The sequence below is a fragment of the Danio rerio genome, chromosome 15 (assembly GCF_052040795.2).
Source record: "Danio rerio strain M-AB ecotype USA chromosome 15, GRCz13ab, whole genome shotgun sequence".
Lineage (NCBI taxonomy): Eukaryota > Metazoa > Chordata > Actinopteri > Cypriniformes > Danionidae > Danio > Danio rerio.
Genome location: NC_141035.1, coordinates 34,684,773 through 34,702,244, shown reverse-complemented (window position 1 = coordinate 34,702,244; position 17,472 = coordinate 34,684,773). Strand labels below are relative to the sequence as shown.

General features: G+C 35.7%; 1 protein-coding gene across 17 annotated transcripts in view; it reads right to left on the bottom strand.

The window, feature by feature from the left end:
• The window catches only part of frya (furry homolog a (Drosophila)), a 113,540-nt gene that overhangs the window by 41,829 nt on the left and 54,239 nt on the right, over positions 1 to 17,472 (bottom strand). For all 17 annotated transcript variants that reach the window (XR_015509611.1, XR_015509612.1, XR_015509613.1 and 14 more), the window contains exons 22-35: positions 16,172 to 16,361; positions 15,952 to 16,076; positions 14,270 to 14,327; positions 12,562 to 12,653; positions 12,280 to 12,452; positions 10,535 to 10,695; positions 8,746 to 8,856; positions 7,991 to 8,145; positions 6,261 to 6,360; positions 5,963 to 6,134; positions 3,760 to 4,016; positions 1,858 to 2,004; positions 1,498 to 1,666; positions 737 to 827 (exon numbers count right to left, since the gene is read on the bottom strand). Coding sequence is in view for 14 of the 17 variants with exons in the window: in XM_087284282.1 (XP_087140408.1) it covers positions 737 to 827; positions 1,498 to 1,666; positions 1,858 to 2,004; positions 3,760 to 4,016; positions 5,963 to 6,134; positions 6,261 to 6,360; positions 7,991 to 8,145; positions 8,746 to 8,856; positions 10,535 to 10,695; positions 12,280 to 12,452; positions 12,562 to 12,653; positions 14,270 to 14,327; positions 15,952 to 16,076; positions 16,172 to 16,361 (2,001 nt within the window). In the remaining 3 variants the exon portion in view is untranslated. The remainder of the gene's footprint in view (positions 1 to 736; positions 828 to 1,497; positions 1,667 to 1,857; positions 2,005 to 3,759; positions 4,017 to 5,962; positions 6,135 to 6,260; positions 6,361 to 7,990; positions 8,146 to 8,745; positions 8,857 to 10,534; positions 10,696 to 12,279; positions 12,453 to 12,561; positions 12,654 to 14,269; positions 14,328 to 15,951; positions 16,077 to 16,171; positions 16,362 to 17,472) is intronic.

Here is a 17,472-nt window from a genome sequence, read left to right as displayed (position 1 = left end):
ATAGAACAAATGGCCGTAGTGTATGTGTCTGAATGCAAGAGTGTATGGGTGTTTCCCAGTGTTGGATTGCAGCTGGAAGGGTATCCGCTGAATAAAACATATGCTGGATAAGTTGGTGGTTCATTCCGCTGTGGCGACCCATGATTAATAAAGGGACTGAGCCAAAAATAAAATGAATAAACTTTTGATTAGCAATGTTTATTGCTAAGCACTTTACCTAAAAAATTACAGACAATTTTCCCCGTTTTTTTTTTTTTTTTTCAGATTTTCAAATAGTTACATCTTGAACTATACTAAATTGGCTGTAATGTGTGAATGGGGGAGTGTCAGGCTGTTTCCTAGCATTGAGGGTTGTACTCTCAGTACTGGGTTGAGGCTAGAAGGGTATCTGCTGGTAAAACAATTGCATTAAGCTGGGTAATTGGTGGTTAAGCAGGGATTAAGCCGAAGGAAAGTGAGTAAATGAGTGTACTGTCTCTACAAACTATACAGTAAAAAAAACTTTTTTATTCAAAAAACAACAACAACAAAAAACTGGTTTCATGGTGCAGAATTACATTTTACATTTATAAATACGCCTGGGTGGCTAGAAGCAGGAAACCATGACTTTAAAAGCACAGCAAACATGCAAAATATTGCATCAACGTCAAACTGTAATACATGACCCAAAAAAAAAACCTACATTAATAGAGAGTGTAAGGGAACATATGCAAATCATGTGGTTTGAAGGAAATACCTGTCATCACATTCCTTTGTGATTGGTGAATCATCTGCATCAGGGATGTTTTCCTGGCAACACACCAATGTTTTGCTACTAGAAGGTGGACCTTTAGAGAGAGATATATTATTAGCAAAGCATGAGTCGTGTGATTTTACAGTACCAGTTCACTCTTTGCTTTTTATGTCTTCATGTATGTATGTTTTGTCTATGACAAATTGTGCGTATATTTGAAGTCTTTATGCGCCAAAATCCTGCATTTGTTTAAATAAAAATGCAGTAACAGTAATAATGTCAAATAATATTCCTGTCAATCTTTATTTTCTAGTTTAATGTATTTTAAAATGTTAATTATTTCTGTGATAATAAAGCAGCCATTGTTCCAGTCTGTCACATGATCTTTCAGAAAGCATTGTAATATGCTGATTTGATGCTAAGTAATGTTATGTAATGTTTCATATTATATTAATGTATTATTATTATTATTATTATTATTATTAATTATATTATTATTATTTATCAATGTAAAAAAAAGTTGTGCAGCTTCATTTTGTTATTTTTAATATTATTTCCCTTGTTTCTATAGATACACATTGGCTTGCTGACTATGTTCACCTGTGTCTGGTTTATTTACTCACTATCTCAGGTTCATGAGCCAGTATTAATTTCGCTGTTATTTTTTACTGAAATCAAATGATCAATGCTTTTAAATAAGAACTGAGCACAATGTTTTAAACGCGCACACAACTTTTCTTTATGTTGAGTAAGGCTTTGCATACCAGAAGAGGTGGTGACAATTTTACTTGTGGCTGAAAATCGGTAGAATGGAGGATTGTCACAGTGCACCACTACAGGATTCACAGGATCCGTCTGCTGAAGTTCATAAAGCAGCTCCTCCATGGTTTGCATGGTGTTGTTGCGACACAGGTAGATCACCACCTTCTTAATCTGAGCATAGGAATAAACCAACAATCCATATACTCAAATCTGGCAATTTACCTTTGGCAATTTACCATCTTAAAACAAATGACCTGCTTATTAAACACAACATAACATAACATAACATAACATAACATAACAAAACATAACATAACATAACATAACATATTGTAACATAACATAACATAAATCTGGCTTACATGAGGCAGGAGAGAGGTGTCACTGCTGACCCCACATAAGCTGATGAGGAACTGCAGCACGGTTCGTAGGTTATTAGTCCATCGTTCATTACTGACTAGAGCGTTCCACGCATTCTCCATTTCAGCACCAGGGACATCATCTCCATACTAGCACAGACAAAAACACACAACTCAACATGCAGCATTTACACTACAGGTCACTTTTTATTACAATTTAAAATAACTTTCAATAAGTTTCTTATTGAATGCCCCTTTAAAGGGGTGGTCCAGAGTGTATTTTTAAAGTTTGGTTGATTTTATAAGATGCAAAGCAATGTGTGCTTATGCTTAATTTGTTAAAAATCATGTTATGTTTTCATATATCTTACTCAGCTAACATGAAAACGACTGTCATATTTTCTAGTCTCTCTGAAGGGCCTGCCCTCAAGAGCTCTGATTGGTCAGCTAACATAATGTGCAGTGATTCGCGGATCGGCTCCACGTTTACCAGGATGCATCATGCCCCTACAAGCACCCATTTTTGTGCTGTGTAAAAACTTTCAGTCAGAGTAGCTGGTCAGACTAACCTCACGCCTGCTCTCTAATATAAAATCTGACTAGTGTCTTTCACATATATTCGGAAAAAGCATGTTTAAGTAATATGAAATGTTCACATATCTTTCGTGAGTTCGTTATTTGAGATGTAGAACGCAGGGAAAGTGGCCACTTAAAGAGACACTGCAGTGCTGGTGAAGATTGTGCGTTCAAAGTGATTTGATGGATAAATATGGATTTGTAGCTAAATTGTTAATGGTGCCACAGAGCATTTCCCATTGTTTACATTCTTGTTTATGTCCTTGCTACAACATACCATTAACGCTAGACATTATGTATGTAATGATCCATTTTAACAAATAAAAATACTTACAGGTTGTGGCTTACAATCCACAGCTTGATCTATTATAGTTGGAACTACTATTTCTTTGATGACTTTTAGCTTAATCCAGCACTGAAATGCTAGAGCTATATCTCTTTTTTATAATTCTCTGGAGCATAATTAAAATCAAACAGTAAATACTTCTCTCTTTGTCTAATGCCCTTTGGAAGCTCAAATACAGAAACAGAATGAGCTCTGTGGAAATAACAGTGTTTGGATGGCATTTTAGCTTTCTCTGCTATAACATTACAGTGCCTCTGGCCATGTACCTTTGCTGCGTGTTAGTGATCTCATTAACCGGAATGTATTTATTTGTAGTCCCCAAACTTTGGTTGCTATAGGCTTTCTAACTCTGTAAAAGCCAATGTCTCAATTTGCACTGAACTTTGAGCATAATACATTTAGAGATTTTGTTTACGTACACACAGCTACATTACACATCAACTAAAGTTTAAAATATCATATTGTAATGGACCACCTCTTTAAAATACCAGTCTTCACTCTCACATGATCCTTTAGAAACCCTTATAATTTATTGATCTGCTTCTCAAGAAACATTTATTTTCAGTGATGAAAACTGTTGGGCTGCTGAATGTTTGTTGCTTTATACTGTGATACAGTACCATTCAAAAGTACTTTTTAATATATTTCGTTTTATTCATAACTAATTAAATGATTTAAGAGTGAAAGTAAAGAATGTATATTAATATATACTGAGGGAGTACTGTTTTAATAGCAATAGATCATAAAAGAACAGCAAATCATCAAATTATAATAATTTCTGAAAGATCATGATGTGACACTGAGCACTGGAGAACGGCTGCTCAAAAAAAAGCTTTACATCACAGCAACAAATAATTAAAAAAAGTAACTGTAACAACATTAGCAGAATAGGTTTCTTTAAAATACATTTAAACATTTCCTGATCTTTAACTGATGTATCCACAGCTTTATAATTCACCAAAGATAGCAATTCACCATTATACCTTTGCAGTCATGAACATGAGGTTGTTCAGAACCAGAGAGGAGGCCTGCAGGGACCCCCAGCCTGTTCCCCGGAGCAGATGTGGAGATGAGCTGTTGTGAGTGTATCCTTTTCTGTTGTCCACACAGCTGCTCGGACCCGAGACTGTGGACAACAAACCTCCATCTACCAGCTCGATGTTACTGAGCCAGGGCAGCAGGTAAGCCAACATGACCTGACGGCCGTTTGGATGAGTGGTGGGAAATCTCTGGCTCACCTCTAGACATACAGAAAGGCAGAGTTTCATGAATGTAAACCAAAGTTTAAAAACATGGAGACAGTTCTGAATACTTCTATACAACAAGGATGCATTAAAGTAAAGAAAATTAACAGTTTAAAAAAATGTATTTAATATAAATTCTATCAAATCAAAATATGTATCACTTTTTTTTGTGAAAAATTATTAAGCAGCACAGTTTAGTTTATAAGATCATAAAGACTAGGATGCTCAAATCAAGATATTTGCAGCTGATACTGTGTACCGATTCCTTGTCATGACGATCAGCCGATATCTAATAACAATTTAGATTTTTCAAGCTTTATTTAACTTTGCCATTGCATAAGCATATTTTCCCTCTATGTATAAGATCTCAGCTAAGAAAATAAATTAAGGATACATATAAAGGTCAGAAGCAGCTATACAAAGAATAACAGATAAAAGACAAAATGACTAACAATGCAATTTGGAAACATTGCTCATGTGTTGCAGCACTGTGGATGTATAACGTCTGCTTGTAAACTCATAAACAAACACTTATGATCGGTTCATGACATTAGCCAGATCAGCGAGTGCTTATAGAGTCATGAAATGTGATTATTGATCGATATCAATCTCTAGCCAATCGATCGGAGCATCCCTGATAAATACAGTTAGTTTTACTGTATTTATGACCGCTCGGAGCATCCCTAATAAATACAGTTAGTTTTACTGTATTTATGATCTAGAAATGTTGAATTTGCTAAAAACAAACATTTAAGAATGAAGAAAAGGGCAAGTACTGATTTTATTTCATAATTAATGTCTTGAATGGCAATGTCAGCATTTTGTATGACTTTTTTACACTAATATAAACAATTTAAATTTGTCAAACATATTTCTAAATAGTTCTTGTAGGTAAAATTACATATAAGGTAGCACAATATCCAGTGGTTGAACTTTGTTCCAGTTAGTCATGTTTAAAAGTTTAAAAACTCGAACATGGAAACAGCATGTTTTAATAGAAAATATATTTTTATATGATAGTATTTTTTTATATACTGTAAAATTATGCATTATACACATTTGATATATACTTATTCAAGTTTTAAATAAAGTAAATAAATATATAAATAATAAATTAGTATAATATTATTATTTTCATTCATTTAACTGAGTTTGTATAAAATACAATTTAAAATTCTGCCTTAATTCCAACTTAAAAGGAGTTTAAGTTAAAATACAAAAACAACAACAACTGAAAAACGAATAAAGTAAACAAAAGCTTACATTCTAAAATGTTTTTTAATGAGAATACAAGGTTAAAAAGCTAACTGTAATTAAATTGAATTAAAGTGAATTAAACAGTAATTTTGACAGATTGCTGGAGAACTACAGTTCTGCCACCCTTCAGGCACAGACACACACACACACCTGTCCTGGTTCATAATTGATTACACACACACACAGCTGGAAGCTACTCAAGAATGATTATATGGACCATATAAACAACACATACACATAGACATTGCTGAGTCTAATTGGTACATACCCTGTAACATTACAAAGCGGTGTCCGTGTTTAGGCTCTCCATGTTTTGACTCTCTCCTTGTTTAATTGTTTATCCTGTCTGCTGCCTGTATCGACCATTAGCCAGTTATCTGACTATGCTTCTGCATATCCCTGTATGTTACATTTGCTCCTGATTGTGACCATTGCCTATCTGACCATTCTCTGTGTAATAAAATACTGCATGCGGATCCTCAAATCTGTTGTCCATCGTCCTCAACTTACAATAGCATTGCATAAAATGGTAATGTATATAAATTATTATAACTCAGATATTTTACAAGAACCGTGCCACAGATGTTTGAATCTACATTTAGCCAAAAAAGTATTTCTTTTAGTGTGGCATTTTTGCCATTAAAACAATAGATTGTGTTTGCATGGGTTTTCAGAGATTTGGTACCTGAGAAAAGGGGCAGGGTGAGTTCAGGGTACATCCTGGCGAGCTGTTTGGAAAGCTGGGTAACAGACAGACTGTAGAGCGGAGGAAGAGGCCGGTGTGTCCCATACAAAATAGCACCACTTTTCTGCTCCACAATCCTCTTAGAATAAACAGACAGCTTGGCCTCAAGAATCTATTCAACCACAAAACACACAGACGCACGCACACGTAAACAGATTAGCACACAAACGCAGCATTTAATCCAGGACGCTCTTTATTATTGCAACACTTCTTTGGTAGGGAACGTTCTCTCTCTGACCTGCATTAATTGCATAGCGATCTCGTAGATTTCTCTGTTGGTGTCGGACGCTTTGAAGAGAACAAGATTCAGCAGAGTCACAATATCACTGGAGTAGTTTCTGTGAAGGAAAATAAAAGATCACATAGTTAAAAGTAACGTGCACTGTTTTGATAACTGAATGAGTGCAAAGACAGGTCTAGACTTGGCACTCTGTATGTAAACAAATTATCATGAAAAAGAAGCCAGGCAAAGCTCTACTGAATGGGTTTTTTTTATCTGTTGTTGAAAATATGGCAAGAGAAAACCTTTTTACAGCTGCATACTGTGTAGATAGTTTACAAAAGGTAACGTTTTTACATAGTCGTTTAAAAGAGGTCAGTAGGATTTTTGCTTGAGGTACACAGACATTTTTCTTCCAGTAACACGTGCAATGTTTAAACATTATTCTACATGTTCAAAATCTTCTAAAGAAATCTGCTCTGCATTATATAAATAAAAAAATAATAATAATTAGAAAACACTATTTCATAACTGTGATTATTCTTTTATGCAAATGTTAATTTGAATATTATTATAAGGAACACTCCACAAATTCTCCTCGAGTCAAACACTTGAATCCATTTATGAATCCATTCAGCTGATCTTCGGGTGTGGATGGAGCACTTTTAGCTTACCATAAATCATTGAATCGGATTAGACCATTAGCATCTCGCTCAAAAAAAACTTCCACTGTAAAAAAAATGCTGGGTTTCACACAATTCCTTTATGTTGTCCTAACACAAATCACTTGTGTTAACTTAACCCTTTTTACAAATTTAAATATATTAAACATAAAAGCTAAAAACATATTAGGTATAAAATAACTTAGGAATTTTGATGTTTAACTCATTTTAAATAAGTAGTTTAAACAAGAAGCTAAATGTATTTTTTGAGAGTATTTAAAGCTTGACTCTTCTGCAGTTACATTAAGACTGAAAAACATTTTTACTAATCCAAAATTATAATATATTCATTCATTCATTTTCCTTTGGCTTAGTCCCTTTTTTTAATCAGGGATCGCCACAGTGGAATGAACCACCAACTAATTAAGCATATGTTTTACGCAGGTAATGCACTTCCAGCTGAAACTAAACATCGGGAAACAACTATACATTCTCATTCACACACATAGACTACGGCTAATTTAGCTTATTCAGTTAACTTGAAGCACATATCTTTGGACTAGATAAACCAGAGCACCTATAGGAAGCCCGGGTTAGGGTCAGGGTTAGAGTAAGTTGACATGAACTTGCAAAGTTCCTTTTAATCAGTTAAATGTCAGTTGAAGATGCAGTATCAACAGATATTACGCAAACAGTGTACTAATAGTCAAATTGACTATCAAAATAAAGTGTTACCTTATTATTATTATTATTATTATTATTATTATCATTATAATTATTATTACTACTTCTATTATTATTATTATTAACATTAATAATAATGGTACTAGTAATAAAAGCAATAAGGACTGGAGTAACAATTTCTTTTGAAACTACATACAATAAGTAATGAATTAATATGTAATAAATTTAATTTAATAAAAAGTATTTAACAATGTTTTACATTTATTAAATGCAGCCTTAATGAAAATAATAATTTTATTTAAATTATTAAATAACGTGAATAATAAAAAAACTTTAGACCGGTAGCGTATTTATTTATTTATTTGTGCTTTGCATTTTTCAGGCTTATGAGTATCGGCATACCTGCTACCACAGACAGTTGCGATGGCTTTGAAGCAGCCAGAAGCCAGCTGACAGGAACCGGTGTAACATCGGTCCACGGCCCAGTTAAACAGATTCATCTGATCTGGGTTCAGCTCCAGCAGAAGAACCACAACCTCACAGCCCAGCTGATGCACCTGAGGGGGGTCAGTTCAGAGATTAACACTCTGCCATTTCCCACAAAATACTGGAAACTAACCACCGTATACTAACATTGGCAAACCTGCTACATTTATTTCCCAAAACAATAATTAAAAAGACATAAAAACAAAAAAAAAAAATGTCTCCAATAATTTACATTAGTTAAACGTTGTTGTTGAATACAATTTTGCATCTGAAAGACAAACCTCCTTTATTACAAGTAATTCTTAAATGCACTAAAATTTGTGAATTTCTGATTATTTAACAGCAAATAGAGTTTACACTCCCACAAAGCTGTTATTAAATCAGCCCCTCATATTAAAAACAAAAAATATTTCAGGGCACTAGGCCAGACTTTCACTTCCTGAATCAACATTTGTAGAACAATGAAAGTTAAACATCACAAGCGAGGAAAGAGAGAGCGGGAGATCTAAGAGAGGAGGCTTATCTAATGAGCAAATTTGCACTAGGTCGAAAGGCACGCTTTAAAAATCATTTTAAAATGCTTGTGTTGGTTTAGTGATATCAGCACCGGTGGATTGAATGAGAGCATACAGTATGTGGGACATGTTATTGCAGAGCGTTCTGCCTCATACCCGCAGATCCTGACAGGCGAGGATGTTATCCAGCCACTTATAGAGGTAGCCATCAGGAGAGAGTCCAACATTGTCGAACACCGGGCCACAACAAAGGACAGAAGACATGGCCTATCAAAGAAAGCAAAAACAACAACATTCTTTCATGAAAGGCTTTCATGCAAAACTTGGAATTTCCTGTTTTGAGGAAATCACGCCCGATTGTGTTCAACAGAAGCAAAAATATAATAATAACACTTCAAAGAAGAAGGGAAGAGGATCGTCTTCTTGATGTTTGTGCATTTTAAAGACACCAGGGTTTTGAAATTACACACCTTTTATAATGTTAAAAACATTATACAGTATATATGATTACCTTACGCCACTTCTCATTTCATTTATGGGAAGGTACAGGTATAAACAATATAGCCTCACAAGTGGGTGTCGTTTTTCCAGAAATTCTAACCTGAGCAAACTTAACGTGAGCTGTGTGTTCACACGTCATCAATTTGCACTGAGCTGACATTATGAGTACAGGTTTCCCATAGACACAGCAGAGCACACAAATGGACTCGTTCGTCACTTAATGGATGAACTTTTGTCTCTCGGGCATTTGTGTCTACATTGAGGCCTTGACCTGTAAACGACTACAGTGCATCCTGGGCTATAAGTAGAACTGTGGAGATAAAATTAGCTGAGTGTATGTCTGCAGTCTGAATCAGCAAACCAAACAATGTTTTAAAATAGAGTCAGGGTTAAACGTCCTGCTTCATTGCTTTCACATTTAGATTTTTCCCAGTTATATATCTAACGTGACATTTACTCTTTTTTTTTTTAAATGTATACACTCATCGGCCACTTTATTAGGTACACATTACGATTACGGGGTTGGACCCCCTTTTGCCTTCAAAACTGCCTTAATCCTTCATGGCATAGATTCAACAAGGTACTGCAAATATTACTTAGTGATTTTGATCCACATTGACATGAGAGCATCATGCAGTTGCTGCAGATTTGTTGGCTGCACATCCATGATGAGAATCTTCCGTTCCATTACAACACAAAGGTGCTCTACTGGATTGAGATCTAATTACTGTGGAGGCCATTTAAATACAGCGATCTCGTTGTCATGTTCAAGAAGCCATTCTGAGATGATACGGGCTTTATGACATGGCACGTTATCCTGCTGGAAGTAGCCATCAGAAGATGGGTACACTGTGGTCATAAAGGGATGGACAAGGTCAGCAAACAACACGACACTCATCAGACCAGACAGACGACGCTTTTTCAATCTTCCATTGTCCAATTTTGGTGAGCCTGTGTGAATTATAGCCTCAGTTTCCTGTTCTTAGCAGACAGGAGTGGGCACCCGGTGTGGTTTTCTTCTGCTGTAGCTCATCTGCCTCAAGGTGTTGTGCGTTCAGAGAAGCTCATCTGCATACCTCAGTTGTAATGATTGGTTATTTGAGTAACTGTCATCTTGATCATGTCTACATGCCTAAATGCAATGAGTTGCAGTCATTTGATTGGCTGATTAGAAATATGTCTAAACAAACAGTTGGAGAGGTGTACCTAATAAAGTGGCAGATGAGGCAATACAATTGTTTTTGACATTAGTTTTGCAAAAATGTATTATTTTAAATTAAATTGTCCCCAAAATTTAGAATGGTAGTGTAAATTTTTTACATTTTATTTTATAAATATATATGACTTAACGGTACTTACGATTAATATATTTTATGATTCTAAAACAACACACTGGGCCATACAAATTGAGAATGTATGAATGGTTGTAAAAATAACTCTGTACCTTAAGAGCACAATACTGGTATCGGGTGATTTGATGGTTCCTATCACTATAGCGATCCAGAGGTGTGAACATGATACTGAACGGACCGGCCCATTGACTGAAAAGGATGAAGAGGTGGTGCCGAAGACTTTGCTGAGGGAAGAGGAAACGCCGATGATGCACTATGATATAAATAAAACAAGGAAAGAGGAAAAGAACAATTAGATGTCAAAAAAGCATGAGGTGAATAGAGAAAAATATTAACTAAAATTTATAACCACACTTCAATAGTTCTGTGATTGATTCTATTACAAATTGAAAACATTTAACTATAGTATACATTTTCTAAAATGTGTAAATATGCAAATAATGCATTACTTCATTAAATATATGATAATTTTCATAAACATCTATCAATTTCAAACATTGAATGAAGTGTCAAAGGATTGTTGAGAAGAGATTTTAGGCATCTCTTTTTTTATCAATACTGCAAGCAGCCAAATAAAAAAAAATCTGACTAAAATCTAGTATATTATCAGCTATATTATTTATGATTAATGCTTACGTTGGGGTGACACGGTGGCTCAGTGGTGAAGGAAAAATTACAACAGCTCCCCCCATCCTAGCACCTTGTCTAAAAAGGTTTGGAGTAAGGAGGCTGAGGCTGCATGTACTGGCCCACACTTGTCTGACTATATACAGTAGCATAAGAGCATTGATCTTTCTTCTGTTTAGGATATTAGCCTTTTCTGTGGGCTTTGGGCTTAAGACTTGATGAGAGGAAGTGATTTTGTGTTATAAATGTTAACTGTGGTACGACGTGCGAACGCCTTTGGAATAGTTTCGATAAACGAACGCTGTTGGGATCCTTGGGTGAGGGGTGGGATTTTGTTCTTTGTTACTCCCTTAAGACCAGTTGTGAGAAGGAAATATTTAAGATATTTTAACAGTAGTATACCTCAGATTCATCAGATGTTTCGACTCTTTAAAGACGTACAAAGACGTGGTATAGATGAATTGGGTAAACAAGATTGGCCCTATTTTATGTGTGTGCATGTGAGATTACTTGGGGGATTCCCAGTACTAGGTTGCAGCTGTAAGGGAATCCACTGTGTAAAACAAATGCTGGATAAGTTGGCGGTTAATTCCGCTGTGCCGACCCCTGAAAATAAAGGGACTAAGCCCAAGGAAAATTAAACCTAAAGTACATATAGTAGATACATGATTTTTGCATGAAAGCAAGCTTAAACTTGTAGACATTTACAAACCGAATTTCTTAATAAAATAGTGCAAGTGCCTAAAAAACTGAACTAAAACTAATGGTTGGTTAAGATTAGTTGGTTCAGGGGAATAAGGATAAAGCTGACCATTGTATGGCTCTTTTCATTAGCTCATGAAATGGCCGTTCATTAATCTACAGCTATTTTGGGCAGCGTCTCCACAAGGGAGTCTAAATCAAGACTGACGTCAGGAGTCCTGTGACTGAATCCGCCGTCACCTAGCAATGAATTCCCTTTCCTAAACAAAGAAAATGTGGAGTGCTTCCCAGAGTGAGATACAACTTCACAGCCATCCATATGATGTCATGACGTAAAATGGGGAACAAATATTTAAAGTAGGAAAACAATATTATGACTACTTATGAATTAAAATGTGTACCAATAAACTGTTCACAAACAAGAATGTCTGCTAATGCAGCAAATGGGCTGAATCTGGATTTTATTTTGACATGAGAGCTTGTGAAAAGCATTAAGCTTGATCTTCACCTGGGACCGACTGTATGAGGTTGGCCACCATGGCGCTGAAGTGAGCTCGGATGTCTTTGAGAATCTCCATGTCTTTGTCACTCTCCGCTTCCAGAAGCATCCGTGTCAGGTCGACATACTCAAGAAAGAGAGCGCCCAGGGCCAGTGTATCACGTTCCAGGGCTCCATTTGTGCTGAGAGACACAGAGACCGGAGTTATGTCTTGTTTCTCAGGCTGTGAGTTCACAATGAGGTGCAAAGAAGGACAGAATCCATTAAAAATAATAACAACATCTTTCTCACCTGTCACTGATGACACCAGCATCTGCCAGCAGCTCAAAGATCCTGAGGAGCTGGAGTCTCAGAAGATCTCTCCTCTCTCGCCGTTTTTTATTCTAGATGAAAGATTTTGCAAAGAAATGACTGTTATGAAGATTTTTTAAACATTTATTTAAAGATTTGTAATGACATAACAGTGGTATAGGTGTCTCATGTCATCATATACAATAACACGACCATCTATTTTACAATCTTTCATTGGCTAGTAATTCAAGTCTTTAGTGAAAGGAAAAATCTTTCATTAAAAATTCTACAAAACTCACATAGACATTTCCAGATATGTCTGAAATCACCAGATTTCTGACACAAGACACAAGTCAGTTTTTCTAAGGGTAAGAAAATGGCAATCTGATTCAACCACATACTAGCCGCATTTCCACTATCGGGCCAGTGCTAGCCAGGGCTTTTATCGGGCCGGGCCGGGCCAACCGCCCGGAAGGTTTGAGTAACGAGGCCAAAAACATGTCGCGTTTCCACTGTCGGGCTAGTAGCTCGCAGCGCGTCACGCAAACACCACCCCCAGAACGACCCCCAAATCAAACGTCACACAACCCGCCCACTTCAGCGGGAATCAGGCAGATAAAGCACACCATGGAATCATCACGAAATGAAACCATTAAAATGAAAACAACCGAAACAAACAAATGACACGTTACTGTACAGCAGTACATTATATGTCTATAAGCACAGACCTGGGTAATTACCATTCATTACATTCGTTTACTCACCGACCGACTGTTGGCATTGTGCATCGAGTGCTCTCGCCACTAACGGAGGGACCCAGCACAGTGAGCGCACCCATCCATAATAAAGAGCCACAGAAATTCTCCGTTATAACTAGGTATGAAATGTATATTATAACATCCTTGTTTTGATAGACGTCGTGTTAAGTGTTTCAGCACATAAGAGCAAGTAGCCTAAAAAAATATAACCAATTTGTTGCGCTCAGCAGCTATTCACTAAAGCTCTACATTTAAAGCTTTATTTATAAATTAGACCACGTCATATAAAAACATAAAGACTTGTTTGAGGATATAGAACACATTTTGTATTTGCAGTTTTCCCTGATGCGTTTAAAGCGGCATTGCGCAGGACTGGGTGACAGAAAAAAAGTAGGCTAGATTCTGCTTTCTCTCACATCAAAAATGCCCTCTTTGAACGATTTGATTAATATCATCGTATCCAAATACTTTATAAATAATATTTCAAACCTTTTTTTAGATAAGCCTTTGTAAAGTGAAAGTTATATGACTTTAAAACGAACAGTTTGATTTATGTATTGTATATAGGCTACCTACATTGTTCTAGCCAGCTTTTGTTTATTTTATATTGGTTTATTTATTTAATGCGATTTTATTATAGCCGATATTCATTCATTCATTCATTTTCTTGTTGGCTTAGTCCCAAAAAGACCCCATAAGGCACAGTTTTAGCTAAATACCTTTGGTAAACCTCTACTGAAAACATCTTAGATGCCTTGAGGGTGTAAATTAGCAGCCAATTATTTTTTTTTATGTGAACTACTTTTAGCTTTTCTGTGTTCATTGAAGCCCTATTTTTGCTTTTTTATTAATGCGAGATAAGTCATGTATGCATTGCACAATAAAACAAGTTATTGCGTATACCATCAGATCTGACTTAACAACCCCCAAAAAACAATATGACAACTAACCTCAGGCCTTCTTTCCAAAGCTTCTTTCATCAAAGGATGTAGCTCCTCAACCAGTTCTCTGTATGGGATAAAACAAAAATGAAATCAATAAGGATAAAGAGGAATCAATATTTTGCTGCCACAGTATACAGGGCAATAATTGCTCTGTTCCCATAAATACTTTTATGATTCCAGGAACTAAAACAAGCAGACAAAACTAATGTAATATTAGACATCTGTTCACTGCTTTGAAAACAATTTATGTTCACATTTAGGCATGATGAAAGTGGCCCTCGGATAAAGTCAGGATTTCATTTGCTCTTCATTTGTGGACTATGAAAAAGCATGGGTAACACTTTATTTTGATGGTCCATTTGAGTATTAGTAGACTGTCTGCTTAATATCTGTTAATACTGCTCCTTTAACAGACATTTAACTGACTATAAGAAATTTTGCAAGTACATGTGAACTTACACTAACCCTAACCCCAACCTAACAGTCTACTTATAATGTAATGCGAATTAGTTGCAATGTAACTTAAATTCAACAAATGAACCATCAAAATAAAGTGACCAAAGCATGAATTATATTACAGAGTAAAAAAGCATACACTGAATCAGGTTTCAACACGTTTTTTGTAGCTATACAAAGTTTAACAAAATGTTTTTATTCAGTTTGATTGATTTAAGTTGAGATGACTAGAAAAGTTCATTTGATTCAACAATAAAAAATAAGGCAGGAAGATTTTTTTACAGTAGAGTTCAGTGTCTGACATTACAAGCTGCTCTTTTCCTGGCCATTTATGGAATCATAACTATATGCATCCAGTGTTTGTGCATCGCCTAATCAAAGTCAAGGAATTCAAAAACCTGACATGTGAGGTATGACTAGAATGTGAACATCAGATATATGCTGTTCCTCGCATTTTATCTTTAGAAATCAAGCTAAACTTACATGACACATTAAATCATATAAAACACATTCTTTTAAACATTAAAACACAATATTTTTTGATATACAATGTGGAAATAAGTATTGAACACGTCACCATTTTCCTCAGAAAACATACTTCTAAAGGTGCTGTAGAAAGATGAAACTAGTATGGACATTTTAGCAAAACACAGCCAAGAAAACTCTTTATTGGTTTCAGAGAAAGAAAATCAAGCTGTAGAATGGCCCAGCCAATCACCTAACTAAATCCAATAAAAACTACAAAATAAAAAATCTGATTTGAAAGACGAGAACCACAGTAACATCAAGATTTTTACAATCTGTTGAAGTATGTGAAAAAATGTACACCTGAGCAATGCATGTGACTTCATTCTACATATGAGAGGCCAAAAAAGGCTTTTATATAAAGTATTAATTTCAGTAGTTCAGTACTGTTTCATTCCATTGTTATTACACACAACTTTTTTTTTCTTTTAGTTTTATTTATATGTTTGTATCAACAGCTCCTTTAGAAATATTATTCCCAGGAAAAAAACATTATGTGTTCAATACTTATATCCCACGCTGTATATACTGTAATAAACAAAAACGACAATGAGTGAGCCTAATTTCAATATGGTTAAATAATGTCATTGCCCTGTAAGACTATGAATCTTGTAAAAACTTGACCATTTAGTACAATGTTTGCCATTTGTGAAACAGTCAAGCTACCTCATTTTTTAAAAAATGTTTATATTTGTGCTTCCAAATACCTGAAAACAAGTGAGTTTGTACGGCCGAATCCTAGCACCAAAGACTCTGTGATCTCAATGCTTTCTGAACGCATCAGAGGGACCAACTGCTTCAGCAGCCAAGCCACAGATGGCGTGCCCAGGATCTAATGAACAAGATGTTAATCAGTGATTCCATCAAGTTATTAAATGACTGACTGAGGCGCATGACTTGGTGTGTGATGCTAAAAGACCCACCCACCTTGTTGTCATAGCTGCTGTTGCTGTCTGGGCTGGGAGTGATGATCTCAGGGGTGGATGCTCGAAGATGACCCGGGCTCATGATGCTTGGTTTGGCCACACCAAAACACAGAATCAAATAGTTTCTCCATAGAGACACATAAGTGTCTGCTGAACCAGCCGAACTCGTCTTCTTGGCGTTGACTGGATTGCTAAAAGATTCAAACATTCAAATGAATTAACTGACTAATGAAATACAAATAAATGTATAAAATTGTGGATGGAGCCCTTTTCTGGAAAAATCACCTTAAAAAAAACATTAATCCACATAATTATGCAAAATATTACTGCAATTTAAAACAGATTTCTATTTTACTATATTTGAATAATTTGTTAGAAGTTTTGAAAGTAATTTTTAAGTAACAATTACATGATCCTTCCAATTTCTTATGTTTTGATGACGTGGACTTTCTGATGGATGTCCGCTCCAGAATGAAGTAACAATTAGCTTTTCTTATGTCTTTATGATTAATAATTAAACTAATTAATTAAAGTTGAATGTTTAAGAGCCTAGATTAGAGTAAGACTGGAATAATATGTGTGTGATTGCTTTTCTGTATGCCAAATGATTTGTTTCCTCAGGATCTACAGTACCCAGCCAGGTCAGAGGTTGTTGAGACCTCTTGAGTGGGCCCGGACTTTTAAAGAATTGGAAACAACTTTTTCCATTATTATTTGCCATTTTATGTTTTAAACCTTTTAAAGTTAATTCCTTTGTATGTAAGCAGCCGGTTTGGATGTAGATTATACCGGTTTTTACCTAGTTCTGATAAGACTGCTGAGAGTACACTCAGCCTTGGGTAAGAAACAGATTGTACTTTGAGGGTGTGTTCTATTAAATTTTAGATCATATCGCAGGTCTGGGGTCAGCTCTGAAGTGGCTGTCTGACGTTTGTATGCCAATCAGGTTAAAACACCTATATGTATGACGCAATTAATGACAGTATATAAGAGTATAATTGTTGTTGATGTGTGACTGAGCGCAGAGTGGCCAAAAAACTTTTTGCAAATGTTGAAGCAGGCTGATGAAACTGCAAACTATCTTCAGTAAACTTTCTTTTTAACACAGGCTCTTCTTCATCTGACAGACTGGTAATTTTTGGGTTCAAACTGTAAAATTGTCACACAACCAGCGATCGCCTTCCAGAGATCGCTGGTTCTCACACGAACTCTCAGGACTTCCGCATTCCCCAGGACTACACATTCATACATGCACTGCTCCCTAACATGCACGTCTGTTCATTCATCTATCCTGATTGCATC